The sequence below is a fragment of the Bos javanicus genome, chromosome 23 (genome assembly GCF_032452875.1).
Source record: "Bos javanicus breed banteng chromosome 23, ARS-OSU_banteng_1.0, whole genome shotgun sequence".
Taxonomy (NCBI): Eukaryota; Metazoa; Chordata; class Mammalia; order Artiodactyla; family Bovidae; genus Bos; species Bos javanicus.
In genome coordinates, this window is record NC_083890.1 from 20,821,044 (window position 1) to 20,838,055 (window position 17,012).

Sequence of the window (17,012 nt, forward strand, 5' to 3'; positions counted from 1 at the left end):
GGTTATAAGAACGAGGAGCAAGTTAGAGCCGTTCTGTCTGACTCTTTATGCTGAATGCCACTGTGTAATTGATGAAGCGAACTGGATTTTTTTTTTCCCTCTTGTTGAGTTTAGGGTGAAATCTATCAACTAATGCTTATCAACTTATGTTTAAAAGGCATTGCAGAAACAGAATATTGGATCAGGAATGCAACAAGGAAGAACAGTAGAACAATGAGAGATTGCAGTAAAATTACAGTTTCAGATCTGTCTGAAGCCCTCTGAGTTTCCTGTCAAAGTAACTGTGTGTCTAGCCGGTTTGTTCCTCCCATTTTTCTTTAACCCTCATGTGGTATGGCTGATTTCTTCTCAAAGGAATATGAATAGATTCATTTGCTGAAGATTCTGCATGTGCTTCATGTTGGCCATGACTATTCCTGAGGGCAATGTTGTCACTAGGAATCTCAGCTACATGATCTGATGTGGAGAGTTGGATGAGCTCAGAGCCTGCAGGACATGAATTTGGGAAGGAAGCAGGGGATTTTGTATCCCTTTTTCAAAGCCATTTTATTTTGCCCAAGGTTCTTTTTATCCTAGAGTTTAAGGGCTGGGGGGAGGAAATGAAATGTTCACTGTGAGGGTACGGACAAAAGTATTCCCCACTTGAGAAGGGTTTGCCCATCTGGTGTTCTGTCATGATGCCAGTAGGGGTCCTGAGGTTCTGGCGTCCCCTCTGGGGCTTACATTTTCCTGTATGCTCTTGAGACAATGCCTACCTTGATAATCTGCAGAGGTCTGGGCTATTTGATTGCTTCCTTAGGAAGAGATCCTAATGTAGAGAGAATAGGAGTACCCCAGGCAAAGCAAGGGGCAAATGTGCCCCCTGCCAGAATTGGACAATGTTGTCTGGTACTTGGATTGAGTAGGTGGGGACTCTTGTCCTGAGAATGAAAAGTACTGAGAACTGGGAATTAAAATGGTCATTCTTACATGAAATTTGTAGTGCCTTTTGCCTGGGAAAAGTGGTTTGGAGAGAATGTGGGATAAATTAATTTCAAACTCATTACTCAGAAGTTCAGAAGAGGAGAGGTGGTTGAATTGGGAGTTATGTGACAGCTGACACATAAGAAGTTAAGACAAATGATTTAAGACAGAATTAAAGCAGACTTCTATGGCTTACAATCCTCCCATTGCCTTAGATTTGTCAATTTGCTTCAAGCTGAACTGCTTGGAATAAATTGACTTGAAGGTTATTATTCTCAACAGACAACTCAGCCCCCTTTTTACATGGCTTAGGAGCTATTGAGTTGAATTGATCGCTTTCTTGCTGGTTTGGTTCTGCAGCAGAAAATATTCTTTGCTTCCTTTTCCCGCCTTCACTTCCTCTCTTTTTCTCTATCCCTCTCTTCCTTCTCATGCTTCTTGTCTTAAGTGGGTCAAAAAAAAAAAAAGACTGTTTTCTTCTCTAGCATCATATTGAACCACGACAGGAAAATCTGAAGGGTGTTATGTGCAGTTCTGTTTGACAGCCGACCTCAGCTGATCACTAGTGTTCTTTGTGGCTGTGAATATTTCTCCTGTAGAGAAGGCAAGGATCTCATTAACACTTAACTAACTTATAAAGGTTACCTCTCCGGAGAACTGGATTGGGGTTATTTGAGCTCCCACATTATTATTTTTTTTTTCTTGATTGCCACTTTGTTGAAGCTCTTGCAGGGTCCTTCTTCATGTATATAAAAAACAAAAATACCATATCCTTAATACAAGGATGCCAGAATCATCCAGATTGCTTCACTAGGGAACAGATGTGGTTTACAATATATTAGTATGAGTATTATGACTGCCTGATGAACATCAAGCTTCTGCAGCTGCTGACACAGAAAAAAAAATCGCCATGAAGAGCATGGTTTATGCGTATTAAATTTATAGAACACTCAGTGAGCAAGAAGAGACTCAAGAAATGGGGAGAAAATTCCCAAGGTGTCTCCTGGGTCCCAGACCTGTGGCTGACATACATTCAGGACAGTGCTAGGCACAGATCAGGGGCAGAGGTGTGAGTTGCTCCCTGTGTGTGCTGAGATTGCAGGGCTATGAGTAGTCTTTTGCAGAAAAATCTAACTCAGCTCCAGCGAGGCCCCCTCTTAATGACAAAGTCCCAAGGGAAGGGACTCATGGACTCAGTAGAGGCCTACCATACAACCTGTAGTTTGTAAATGTTTATATGAATGAATGGGTGTAAAATTTTCACAAATTTCACAAATAATCTGTAACAACTCCTATATTAAAATATAGATATTATAAAAGTAACATACCCCTGCTACATAATTAGAAAATGAATATATCATCAAGTGATCTCAAATAAAAAGTAGAGGAAAAATTCCTCCTAATATCACTATGCATAGTAACAATACTACCACAGTTCATAATAAAAAAAACATAACCCCTGGATATATATCTTTCTATTTTTTTCTCTACTTAAAAAAAAAAGTGATTCATAAGTCTTTGATAGTTTTTTTCTTCCCCACCAAATATATTGTGAACACTCTCCTATGTCAACCACATGCGTCAACTCCAATTTATTAGAGAAGAATTTGACAGGAAAGGATAGGGTGAGGGTGATGGCATAAGGCACTGTGGTTCTCCAGTGGAAAAGGCAGAGCCTGAGATTGAAGAGGGCAGCAGAGAGGTGAGAACAAAGCAGGCAAAGAAAATTCCACCCCTGGGTCTTCAGTAGTGGTCTCACTGCTTACGATGAGGGGCCCAGCCTGGCTGGTCATTGGGGCTGAGCTACAAGGAAGTTTGGTCTCAAGTTTTTGGCCTCTTACTGCAAAACTCCAGCTTAGTGAGGGGCACACATTTCTGGAATCAATGTGTGTGTGTATTTTTTTCATCTGTAGGAATTCTTTTAAAAGTTTTTGACAAAATTCGACACTTATTTATGATAAGAACTCTCTAGAAAGTGGGCATAGAGGGAATCTACCTGAACATATTAAAGGCCATATATGAAAAACCCATGGCAAACATTATCCTCAATAGTGAAAAACTGAAAGAATTTCCTCTAAGATCATGGACAAGATGAGCGTGTCCATCTGCTTTCACCACTTTGATTCAGCATAGTTTTGGAATTGAGGTTAAACTGAATCTAACCACAGGCCTTTTGTCCTCTAGGCCTATTGTGGGTAGCCTTTGAAGACAGTAGTAAAAATGGGCCAACACCCACTTGACAATGACCTAGATAAGCCATCCATTGGACTTACAGAATTTTAAAATCTGTGTTTCCTTGCTTACATTATATTAGGCTTAATGCTAAGAAATTTGACCTTTAGAAGCTGAATATTGTCAATTCTTGCTGCTCTTCTTGCTTTGATGTCCTTTCCCTAACTCTTGGGTGCTTCTTTGTTAACTTTCTGGATATTTCATGGCCTTCCGTGTACTTTCAAGCATCACCATGTTTTACCATGTTTCCATCCTCCTCCTTTATGCCATAATTGATGTTACCTGTATCCCACTTTGGAGAAGGCAATGGCACCCCACTCCAGTACTCTTGCCTGGAAAATCCCATGGACGGAGGAGCCTGGTAGGCTGCAGTCCATGGGGTTGCTGAGGGTCAGACACGACTTCACTTTCACTTTCACGCATTGGAGAAAGAAATGGCAACCCACTCCAGTGTTCTTGCCTGGAGAATCCAAGGGATGGGGAGCCTGGTGGGCTGCCGTCTATGGGGTTGCACAGAGTCGGACACGACTGAAGTGACTTAGCAGCAGCAGCAGTATCCCACTTATTTTCAGCTCCACTGGCTGCTACTGGGTACCAAGTAACTCATTTCAGAAACTCCTTGATGTTAAAGATTTCATGGATGCTGACAGATTCACATCTTATTTTCTCAGATAATATATGTGTATGCATGCATGCTCAGTCATGTCCAACTTTTTATGACCCCAACCATTGTAGCCCGCCAGACTCCTCTGTCCATGGAATTTGCTAGGCAAGAATACTGGAGTGGGTTGCCATTTCCTACTCCAGAGGATCTTCCTAACCCAAGGATTGAACCTGTGTCTCTTGAGCCTCCTGCATTAGCAGATGGATTCTTTACCATTGTGCCATCTGGGAGGCCCCTCAGATGGTATATACCTAGAAATAAATGTGGGGTTGATAAAGCTTTCAGGCAAAAAACCACAAACTTTTCAGAAGCCAGAGCAGCCCAGTAGGGAAGCCCATTTTGGGAAGAACACTTTCAGATCCTATGTATAAGTAGCTATCTACAATGTCCATGCTACCTCCTGCCTTAAACAGTGACAATTCAGCAGGTCAGAGAGAAATCTGTGGCCTAACATTCTTTGAAGATAATTTTAAGACTGGATAAAGTTGGATAGAATTAAATCATCGTCCTTGACACTGATTTAAAGTATTTACTTCCTCTTAGTAGGTGACGATTTGCCATTCTGTTTTCCATATCTGCTAAATAGTCATTTGTAAATTCTTTCAGTTTAGACAGGAGAACTTGGGTCTGGCTCCATCTCAAGTTACCTCTTAATTTTTATTGTGAAATCATAGAGGTCAATGCTAGTAACTCAAAAAATATTGAAAACTTTTACAGGTGATGAGGAGTGGGGATGTCTTTAGATTTTTCTATAATAAGCTGTTATGAGAACAGTTTTCAGAAGCATTATTTATGGGCAAAAGACCATTAAGTAGCAAATGTTAGGGTGCCAGAGTATATTTTATTGCTCAAAGGAATATCTGAACATGAATAATGTGGTTAATGACATACAATTTACTCCAAGAGTTTTTTTTTTTTTTTTTAAATCTTTGCATAGAATCATAAATCTGGGGGTGTGTGTCTCGAGCAGTCATTTATTTTATTCTTCACTTTTAGATAGGAGGCTTCTTTTGCAACTCTTGGCATCTTCCCTGAAATATCAGACTTTTCACAGAAGCATTTGCACTGTTATATGGTATTTTTACAGCAAACAGTGGATTTAGAGAATGGATTGGAAGGGGTGGGGGTGGGCAATAACGCAGTTGCTTTCTGCTTTAAGAAACTTGAAACTCAAATCTGCCTGTGGATGAGCCTAGTGTTGTTGCTGTTTAATTACTCAGTCGTGTCTGACTCTTTGTGACCCCACGGACTGTAGCCCGCCAGGCTCCTCTGTCCATGGGATTTTCCAGGCAAGAATACTGAAGTGCATTGCCATTTCCTTCTCCAGGGGATCTTCCCAACCCATGAATTGAACCCAGGTCTCCTGCACTGGCAGGCTGATTCTTTATCACTGCACCAATTACAGAGTTCTACCAAAATAGAACTCATTTCTAAACAGTCTAATGTTGAAAGATATTTTGTTTTTAAGTAACTCAGCTTTAAATTTTATTATTGTAAAATATTTTTTTTTCTGTTCCTTTCCTGACAATCCTTTAGTTCTTAACCTCATTTAGTGAAGATTCTATGTCTCTTTGTATTCAGTGCTCTAATAATCAATGACTATTTTTTCTTTTAGAAAAATTCTGAAGCTCACTGAACATATAACTGACAGAGATGCTCCTCTGGGCACTTTGGATAAATAAAAACCCACTATACTCTGGCAAATTAAAATATTTTATATATTGATAGGATTTTAATAAATATTGATTAAATATCTCATATGTGTGTGTGCATATATGTGTGTGTGTATCCAAACCACATCTTTTCTTGGCTCAGACCTTTACAAAAACTGTGAGAAGCAGCCTTATGTGGCAGCCTGGATGGGAAGGGAATTTCAAGGAGAATGGATACTCTACGTTTGGCTGAGCCCTTTTCCTCTCCACCTGAAATTATCACTACATTATTGATCGGCTATACTCTAATATAAAGTAAAAAGTTTAAAAGTTAAAAAAAAATTGCCAGAAGTAGTAAAATGGATGAGATTTGGCCTTCAGCCTCTTATTCACCCAAGGAGGGTGTGAAGTGGCACAAACTGGGTGGCAGTGGGAAGGAAATAACAGACACTTGGATAGCCTACACACTGGCGAATTGAATATTGACAAATGTGGATAGTGGAAGAAAAACACGCAAGTGTTCACCAGTTATTAGAGACTCAAGCATGACCCTGCGAACTTGATTTTCATTTTAAAGCTGGGGGCACGGCCGTGAGATGGGTCGGGCGGGCTTCTTCTGGGCTCTTGTGACCTGCACGCGTCTGCCTTTCAGACCGCTGCGCTGGAGGAGAGCATGGCTTTGAACCACACGGCCCCACCCCCGGACGAGCGCCGGCCTCCGTATCTTCGCGATGGGGATCCCTTTGCTTCCAAGCTTTCCTGGGAAGCGGATTTAGTGGCTGGCTTTTACTTAACAATCATTGGTAAGTTTCCTTGTTTTTTTTTTTTTTTTTCTGTGCAAAGGCTGCATCTAGAAAATTCATAGGCTGCTATCTTGACTTTGCACAAAGATGCCAACACTTAAGTGTATATTTTGAGATGAAGAGTGGGAGGAAGCAGGAAAAACGGGTGGCATCCGGCCTTTATGTTTCATAGAAACGACTCCATTATCTTTATTATTAGGAATAAATATTCCCTCGATAATCCGAGAAGCTTTACAGCAAAATAATTTATCTTGAGACTATTTCATTTTGATTGCTTTGGTAGTAGGTTTGTCCACCGAGTAATAAAATTAATGATAAGGAGATCTTATTTAAAATAGAGTGCTTTTACTTTTTGAAAAGTGTTCTTGATGTGATGCTAAGAGTATAGGCTCAGAATGGACCTTAAAATACATCCAGTTTAGCCTCTGTTTTTTGCAACGGAGGGAACTCTGTCCCCAAGCTACCGTCAGGAGGATCATACTGAGTTTGCTTCACCTGAAGTCAAGTCTGGCCATGACAGCATCACCAAGTGATTTTGGTGAGAGTTGAAAAAATGTCTGAATAATAAGTGGAAGTCAGTCCAGGGTCTAAAGTTTCTGTGCCTGATCCACAGCGTGGTGCATCTTCTTCCTGGCTTTGGCATCCAGCGTGGTGGCCGCAAGTGGCTCCTCAGTACTTCTAACTTCTCCAAATTGAGACATGTGTAGTGTAAATAGAAATCAGATACTGAAAACACAGGACCAGAACAAATAATGTAAAATAGCTCATTAATAATTTTAAACAATCGGCTACAGGTGGTGCTAGTGGTAAAGAACCTGCCTTTCAGTGCAAGAGACCAAGAAATGCCGGTTCGATCCCTGGTTTGGGAAGATCCCCTGGAGGAGGGCATGGCAATCCACTCCAGTATTTTTGCCTGGAAAATCCCATTGACAGAGGAGCCTGGCGGGCCACAATCTGTAGGGTCATGCAGAGTTGAGCACAACTGAAGCGACTTAGCGTAGCACATACAGCTAACCCATTAGGTTAAATAAATATATTTTCAAAATAAATAGTAATATTTTTATTTTGCTTGATATGACTACCAGAAAAAAATTAAATATGTATGTGACTCATATTTCTGGTTTCCATTATATTTCTATTGGACAGCACCAGTCTAGGTAATTAGATTCAACCGTAATATTTTTCTTACATTTAAAATCATTGTTTTAAATTTGGGTAACCAGCGTGCAGGTGGGTTACGTCTTTAGATGTGTCTGCCTTTAATCTTTTTACATGTTGGGTCAAGCTTTCTCAATTTCTTTCTTTCTCTCCTTTCCCCTTCTTTCCTCCTCCCATCTCTCTTTCTCATCTACTTATTACTGGCTAAGACTTTCATTTAACCTCCTGAAATTAGCCAAACTCATTAGAAAAGTCTGGAGACCCCTCTATGGTCAGTGCTTGAGGAAAAGGAATTAATGAAATTGAATTAGAAATTCTACTGCAAAGGGTTTTCCTGAGTCCTTGGTTTTGTTATTAGTTATTATCATACTGACTTAAATTCTGTTTCTTATAAATGGACCTCCACATCCTTTCAAACACAACTGAATGGGCAAAGGGCCCATCCTTTGCCACTGTTTATGCTGCTGGAAACACAGCTGTGAACATAATGGGCAAACTGCCCTCTGCCCACACAGAGACTATCTGGTAGTAAAATCCACATTGCATTTTTATTAAACGTAAGTACCTTCAGTGATCAGAAAAGACAGAAAAATAGACATCTTATAAATAGAATTTGTCTCAATCAGTTGTGAGGAATGAATTACAAAGTAGCATCTGTAACCTGACAGATATCTCCAGATGACACAAAATAGGATGTTTAGGGGTCTGAAGGAAAATCTACTGTAATATTCAAGTGGAGGAACTGAGGAGGCTCCAGGAAAAGAGGTCCCCAAAGAATCCAGGAACAAAGGGAGCCTCAGATGACTCAGGGAGTCGAAGGTGGGACCAAACGTATGTTCCCAGGTCTCTGTTCAGGGTGCAGCCAGATTCGGCTGGAGGGAAGGGGAGGCTGGACTCATCCTTGACCCAGTTTTGGGCCTGGTTCTGCGCCTGATTCCCCCACTTCTAGGACAGGTGTAAGGATGTGCCCGGATTCTTTTAAGGAACCAGTAGAGTGAAATTCTTGTGAAATACTAGAAGTCTTAAGGAAAACTGGAAGATGAAAAAATAATGTGAGTTTGGAATAGAGGAGAAATAAACAAGAGACCCATTTCCATCCTCTGTTCTTTTACTAGAAACACTTAGTTCATCAAGGGTCTATACACAAGATCTAACATTTTTGTATTCATAGAAAGAGTCAGGATTGTCATCATCAAAAAAGTCCCCCTTGCTTTAGCTTTTACCTTCTTCATCTTCTTCTCCTTTTAACTCTCATTAAAAATAAGCTTGTGTTCTGTTAATATTCCCCTAGGGGAGATTGCCTGTGAGAACAATTTATATGTAGCTTGTAGAGAGTTGACTATTTTTTTGATAAGCTTTGGGCACTGGGTGAAGCCTTAATGAATCAGTAGTAAAAATAATTTGAGAAAGGAAAAGTAAGAAATTCAGTATTCTCAGAAGAAAAAGACAAAGGATGTTTAAATGATCTTTGTGTATCAAATGCATAGTTACTGCTTTTAATCTTTTTGGATATGAAGTAGAAGCCACGTGTTTGTAATTTTTCCAGCCATGTTGTCACTTTTTAATTTCCCAGTGCGCCTTGCTAGCTGGTTCCCTTGAATGAGACCTGGGTTTCATTGCAGTTGGTTTGCTCTGGAATCTCCACAGTCTCTCCTATTTTTTGCCTCTTCTGTCTTAAGAAAGCTAAAGAGGTTTTAATGGCCCACAAGGCCGATCTGACGCCTGGAATTCACAATTTCCTAAGAGCACGAAGCAGTTAGTGCCTGCTGGTTTCATACCATCAGCTGAAACACCCAGCTGTGAAACACACGGCTGCCCCTCAAATGAATTGTGGTGGAGAAGTAGAAGTTAAGATAGAAAAATCTGGGTTTCTCCTGTTAATACTCTCCTTATTCCTTACTACTAAAGGCAGCTGTACCAGATTCTCATTTATACACAGCTATGAAGCAAGAATTCCTGAAGAAATCTACTCTACATGTTAAGCTATGGAAGTAGGTGTATTCTTTTCTTCACTAAAGTCAGTAGGGATTGGGTCTTTTTGGATTTAAACTGGGTTTGCAAGAGCTTTTGAACAGTTATCATTGTAATGCCAAAGCTGATCAGTCATTAATAAAAGGATATTAAAAGTGGGAACACATTGATACCATTGTTGGTAGGTTGGTGGGTTGACGGCCACCTTCTCTCCCTTTGGTGGGAGGGGGAGAGCCCACGTTACCAATTGTCACCCACTTCCCCTCCGTGCCTACTCCAGTAGCAGTGGCAGACATCCAACGTCCATGTCCGCAGGATGCAAAAAGCCCTGGATGTGTCTCCAGGAGATGAACCCTGTCCTTGCAGGGGGCCATGCCAACCTAGTCTGGCCTCTGCCACTCCTGAATGCCAGTTCCCCCTCAGGAGTCCACAAGGAGAGTGAAAGCACCTCAGTTTGTTTGGGTCACTTCGTCTTCAGAATTTGCTGATAGCCAAGGGGTTCACCCTTCTCATCAGAGGGAAGGAGTTTTTTCTATAAAGCCAGTACTCTAAAGATGGCTAAGGAGATGCTCCATCCTGGGGGCTAGTACAAGTACTGACCATGGGGATTCCCTCACCCTCCTGAGCTTCACTGGGAAATCAGTGGCTCCTTTTTCTGGGTAAGTGCAGTTTAATAACCCCTGACTCCTATCCTTTTTGGAGGCAACCCATTCCTCGCCTGTCACTTACACCTCATGCTTTTTATTTCATCTTCTTAACTTAGATTTTTATTTAGAGTCCTCTCACTACCCTCTTAAATCAATGGTGTCCATTTTTGAAATTGAGAAGTGTTTCATATCCGAGGCAGCTCTAAATCCTAGTCTTAATGATGGAAATTTCTATTTTTCCTTGTAGGGATTCTGTCCACGTTTGGAAATGGGTATGTCCTTTATATGTCTTCTAGACGAAAAAAGAAGCTGAGACCTGCGGAAATAATGACTGTCAATTTAGCAATCTGTGATCTGGGGATTTCAGGTAACACTGCCATGCCGTTTCTCCTTTGAGGGTTTCAATGCCCAGTTATAAAGTCCTCATGGACTCACAGATCAACCTACCCTCAGCTTCTTTTGCTTCTCTTTTCACAAGTCATCTTTGCAGAATTTGTGGTAAGTCAGCAGAGTGTTGTCTGGCTATGGAGATTGTCCATTTAGTGTGTATTGAGTCCTTTCAGTGTGGCAGGTGTGTTAGATGCTGAGGATACAATTTGAAATGATACGTGATGCTTCAGATACCTCATACTGTACGGGGCTAAGTGATTCCAAAAACAAACTTACAGACAGGCTGTAGATCACTATTTTGAGCTCTGTCACATCCCTCCCACTCTTATGGAAATCTGTTAAGCATCAGGGGAGTACGGTCTTAGGCTAAAAGATGAATCTGAGAGGTGAGTCTAGGTCTAGGAAGGAGGGAGGGCTGCCCTTGTAATGACATACTTAAGTGTGGCTTAGGGACTGAGTGCAAGAACAGGAAACTTTTAGTCAATAGCACTTGAATTTGGCTGCACAAAAATATCACCTGGGGAACTTAAAACAAGAACAACAACTTATGGCTGAGTTTCATACCCAGAAATTTTTATTTAATTGGTTGAGAATGTTACTCTGACATCAGGTTATTTAGGATTAGAAAATTAAAGCTTCCAGGTAAATTTGTTGTGCAGCCAAAATTTTGAACCCCTGGTTTATTTCTTGCTTTTTTGGCCTCTCTGATTACCCAGCAAGGAGGAACTGGAAGACAATTTGTCTTTAACTGTAATTCATTTTTACAAATATGAATGATTTGGGGGTAAGTCACCTCCTTTTGGGTTCATCTATACAATCTAAGTGTTGCCTAGATACACACAAATATGTCTTTGGATTCCTATTTTCTGCTACGTAGCATGTAGTCTTAAGTTACTAGAATTGGGGAAATAGAGTTTGAATAGCACACATCAACTTGTCTTTCCACCAGAAATATTTTAGCAGTTTCCCATCTAAGCATCCTTTAAAAAATATTTCCTGGTATTTGTTTCTCTCTTCATAAGTAGATTTTTCTGCTACTGCCAATCTCTAAAAACATGGCTCAGTGATAAGTATTGATCCACTGAGTCACTATTTATCACACAGCAGCGGATGTGCTGCCCTCTTACTGAGTTTGGATGATTTTGGTTATTTGGGAAGACTTTTGTCAGCATGGACAGGCTGAAATATCGTCAGCTCTTTGGGAAATACACATGCATACTAAGGGGAGCACGACAGCACTGGCCCCTTTCTGTGAAAATAAGTTAAGATGCGCCTGGGGGTGATTTGCGAGACTGCAAAATGAGTGCCATTTTCCATTTGGACACACGATGGCGGTGTCGCAACATGAATAATCGCGCTCCCGCTCAGCTCACCATGCTGCCCCCTAGTGATGCTTGACTGAAACCTGCCAGTTCAGCCACATCCTTCACTTGTAGCGGACAAATGCTTACATTTGAATTAGACTAGTCTGGGGCTTCCCAGGTAGCTCAGTCGGTAAAGAATCTGCCTGAAATGCAGGAGATGCAGGTTCAATCCTGGGTAGGGAAGATCCCCTGGAGAAGGGCATGGCAACCCACTCCAGTACTTTTGCCTGGAGAATCCCATGGACAGAGGAAGCTGGCTGGCAACAGTCCACAGGGTCCCAAAGAGTTAGACATGACTGAAGTGATTGAGTGCATACAGCATGCATAATTGGCTGGGTCCATTGAAAATACTTTCAGCCAAGCAGGTCTGCTCTAGGGCTGTATAAACCACCTGCTCTGCATGTCTCTTAGAGTAATTCACCAGGAAGCATTTTCTTCCATGGGTTAGTTTTCTCTGATCAACTCAGACCATTTTTTCCAACCTCTGGATCTCTCACTCTCTCTCGTTCTCTCTTTTTTAATTTAATTTAAAAATGTTTATGTCTTTTAAATTTTTTCCTTGCTTTAATATGTACATTATAAAGCACCTTGAAAAACACATCCTAGAGGCCAGATGTGTTTCATCTATACAACTAATATTTGTTGTTTAAATATCAATGGCTCTCAATCATGAATATGTATCACAATCACCTGGGGAAATAAAAAATATACTGTGATGGCTTAGCTTTCTCGAGATAAATTAAATCAGATTATTTGGGGGTTGGAACTCTGGACACTGATATTTAAAATTAAGCAAAGCAAAGCAAAACAAAAAAATCCTCCAGTGATTTTAATGTGCAGCTGGGTTTGAGGAGAGACATTTCCAAAACATTCATCAAATCCCTTTGGCATGGACTTCCTTGGTGATCCAGTGGTTGAAAATATGCCTGCTTACACAGGGGACATGGGTTCGTTCCCTGGTCTGGGAAGATTCTACATGCCTTGGGGCAACTAAGCCCGTATGCTACAACTCCTGAGCCCCCTGAGCTCTAGAGCCTGCCATGGCAATGAGAAGCCTGAGCACCACAGTTAGAGAGTAGCCCCCACTTCCTGCAATTAGAAAAAGCCCGCACACAGTAACAAAGACCCAGTGCAGCCAAAAACAAACAAACAAACACACAAACAAATAAAAATTTAAAAAACGGTTTGACATCCCAAAGGTTCTAGATGACATCCCAGAGGTTTGTTAAAGGCTCCACTCTAGACAGAAGCCTAACATATCTTTTTTGCTGATGGATCCCAGGCACCTCCATCAAGTCACTGTCAATTGCCTTTTTTGGCTGCCTTTAGCACCACCCAGCAGACCCTTAGCTCAAACTCTGAGTTTGCTGTTGTCCCTGCCTAGAATATTTTCCCTTTAAATGTTTGCTCGAGTTCTGGGCCACTAATTAACATCTACCTACACCTCACATTCACAGAGAGGTCTTCTCTGATCTGACTGAAAACAGCAGATTCTGTCTCTCTCCTTTGTCTGTTTCATTTTTCTTCCCTCCACTCATCATGAGCCATCATTCCATCATATCGTATCTTACAAATTATTGTTTGGTCTCCTCTGTTAAAAATGAATCTGTTAATCTTGATCTCCACATTGTCCTCTAGCACCATATACATAATGAGCATAAAATAATTATTTGTTGAACAAAACGAGAACTCTTTTACATTGGGTTTCCCTACTGACAATGGAGTATAGACCCAACAGGATTAGAAAGCTCTGAGATGAAGGTGCTCAGTCTAGTTAGTTGGAGTATGGCACCGGCTGTGTAGACAGCTAGAGGTGATGTGTGTCTAGCTTATAAAAGCACCCAATAAAGATGAGTTACTTGATTGAATTAACAGTGTATCAAGGGAGGGTACACCTGGGAAGGGTGGGAGGGGCCAGCATTTGCAGGCTGTGAATGTCAGTTACTTGGGTTTTCTGATGCATGAATGTTGGGGAACCGTCTTCAGAATCAGATACAGGCATTGGAAAGCTTCCTCAGCAGTTCTCTTCAAGGAGGGGGAAGATTGACTATATACGGGATAAGGAGGGTGCAGGGTGTGAATTAAAATAGAAGACTACTTTCTAGAAAGTAACAAACAAAACAAGCTGATGAAGGCTGAAGGGATAAATAGTTTAAATCCTAGAGATCCGGGTCTGGTTGTAAACAAATTGGACCTAACGTTTCCCAAAATAGCTCCCTCTTGTCTGCCTAGGATAAGACTCCGCAGCGAGTTGGGTGGGCGGGGTAAAGTTTAACCGGAGGGAACGTCCCTTGACAAGTCACTTGGCGCTCTAGTTGTAGGCAAACCGTTCACCATCATCTCTTGCTTCTGTCACCGCTGGGTGTTCGGCTGGATTGGCTGCCGCTGGTATGGATGGGCTGGATTTTTCTTTGGCTGTGGAAGCCTTATCACTATGACTGCTGTCAGCCTGGACCGATACCTGAAAATCTGCTATTTATCATATGGTAAGTAGGAAGGTTTCTATTCCCTGAGAGTCGAATCTAGGTGGATTGTCAGAGCGGTACATGTTTTACCCAGAGATAATAAACAAAGATTATGAATACACTGAGAGACCAGGAGTATTTCTACTCATAGCCCATCTTGTTCTAACTTACACTTAAAGACTCGAACCTGTGTCCATGTAGGTTTCTTTCAATACTGTTTTTTATAGGAATGTCTGGTGTTTCGCTACGATGCTTTTATGAAAGTATCATCTCTTTGTATAAAGTGTGTAAGCTTTTACTGTGTTACGCAATGTAAGCAAAAGAAATAAAATGCACTGAAAGGATATTGGGTCCAAGATGTTTTAGCTGTTTCCCTGTGTAGTAAGTATAATTATATGGAAAGATTTTTCTGATTCTCCTTTAGCACTCAGGCTCCCTGTGGCTGCAGAGATGAGGAATTCTCCTCCAGGTTAGAGAACCAAGCCTGCAGGAAAGGACACACATACGAAATACCAGCCAACATTCTTTTTGTGGTCTTGGTATGTAGAAAGAGCAGTGGGTAAGAGAATCGGTTAGGGGTGAGCCAGCCATAAACACACTTTCAGAGGCTAGTGATCAGATTTTAATGATAAGACCGTTCTACAATGTGAAAAATAAATTTGTAATACTTTGGCTTCTTGGGCTTCTGGAAAAATTATTGAACCCGAAAGAGATGCATTTGGCCCTTTAAATTTAATATTGAAAACTAGGTGCAGCCAGAGAATGATACTGGTTCATGCTACACTGCTTTGCTCATCAGTCTCAATCAGCTTGGTGATTGTGACCATGGAGACAGAACATGGCCTGGAGCCCAGAATGGGAAAGATCAAGTTGATGTGACACTCTCAATGGGGTAGAATTTTTCTTTATATTTTAAAAGCTTGCAATCCTAAATTAAAAACAAAATATACAGGAGGTTGGGGTGGGGGATAGGGTCACGGTCCAATGCGTGCACCATCCAGCGCTCATCTTTGAGAAAAATTTTGCATCGCTTTTTCTAACAGTTTAGAATCTGCAATAGAAATAATTTGAATCAAAAATTCCAATAAAATACAAAAAATACAATTATACCTATTCTGGATGATATCAGAGTCAATTTTTTTCTATACACTTATTTTTGATCATATCAAGTAAATTTTGATCATATCAAGTAGATTTTACAGATGAAGAAGCAAAAAGTTCAATTTCCTGAAGATATTTGAGGAATACTAAACCTCAATGTCTCTGCTTTTTAAATATTTTCTTGACTTCAGGCTTCGGGTCCAATATAGAGATAATGTTGCTCACTCCCCAGAATCACCGCAGGGCACAACTCCCATGGGCACTGTATATGCTTTCCAGCTTCCTCTAAGATTGATTCTCGATAGTCTGGTTCATCATTTGATTTGTTGCACAATTAAACCCTCCACACGGTATCTTGGAATGTTGGAATTAGGAAGTCGCTTGGGGCCATGTAGACCTTTCCCCCATGCAATGGGATAAAGTGTTTTAAGGCGTCCCTGACAGACAGCCACCTGGCCTCTTCTTGAGTAATTCCAGTGACCAGTGACGGGGAGCTTACTACTGCACAAGGCAGCCCATTCTCTGATTGGTCTGCTCTGGTTGTTACAATGTTATTCCTTATATTGAGACAAAACTGCTTCCCAGTAACCTCCACCCATTGGTCCTAGTTCTGACTGCTGGAGCATCACAGAACCAATCTACTAATCTACTCCCTCCTGTACTTGACAGCCTTTCACCATAACCGAATGTAAGTATAAAACACCTCACCAAGCAACCCTCACTGTAAACGCTTCTACATATGCTTATGCACGTTCCTGTAAATTTATATAATTATCCGTGCCAATGTTTTCTGCGTTATAATGGATAACCAAGAGCTGACAGATATCGTGGCTACCTGATTGTTACTCCTATCTGGTGGGTCCATGAGATTTGCATTTTATGATGATGTCTATTTGAAAAAAAATAGAGACGAAGGAAACCATCTGTTACGTTTCTTGTTAGTGCCAAATGAAACAAACACAGGAGTGAATATTCATGTCAATGTAGTCCTTCATAGTTTGCAAAGGAGACCTGGCATGGTTCATTTCACCCTTCTCGAAATCTGTAAGCAGTAGATTTTTATTTCCTCCATTTTACTGCTAAGAACACTGACGTCTGGAAAGGTTACGTGAAGCGGGTCAAATACTAGAAATGAGAAGGATTAGGCCCTTCTGATTTTCCCAGACCTCACGTGACGCTAAGCAGAGTCTGTGCTGAAGAAATCATTTGGCTTTTATTAAATGTGATTCGATATTTCTTCTCTGCTACCAAAACCCAAGGCAGGGAGGAGTCACCTCTCTGGTTCTTTGGGTTCCAGGCGATAAATGGGGCGGAGGGAACTTCCTGTAGAGGCTGAAGCCCTAGAGCAGGCTGACCTGTCTTTGGTGGTGGTATTGAACTTTGTAAAATGATCACTAGTGCTTTACAGCTTTCCTTCACTGACTGCACTGTTTCTGCCTCTTGGAATTCTCTTTTGGCTAATGGAAACCAGTGCTGAAACATGGAGTTTTTTTTTTTTCCTTTGTTTTTCTGAAAATATTTTCACAGAATTACTTTGCAGAGCATGGTATGTTCTACCTAGGTTCCCCACTTCTCCACCTTTGGCTGTGAGTGTGACTGTTG

General features: G+C 41.1%; 1 protein-coding gene across 1 annotated transcript in view; it reads left to right on the forward strand.

Moving 5' to 3' along the window:
• The first annotated feature begins 6,164 nt into the window (after positions 1-6,164).
• The window catches only part of OPN5 (opsin 5), a 32,401-nt gene continuing 21,553 nt past the window's right edge, over positions 6,165-17,012 (forward strand). Inside the window, exons 1-3 of the mRNA XM_061397670.1 lie at positions 6,165-6,314; positions 10,338-10,457; positions 14,160-14,330. Of these exons, the coding sequence (XP_061253654.1) occupies positions 6,185-6,314; positions 10,338-10,457; positions 14,160-14,330 (421 nt within the window). The 5' untranslated portion in view covers positions 6,165-6,184. The remainder of the gene's footprint in view (positions 6,315-10,337; positions 10,458-14,159; positions 14,331-17,012) is intronic.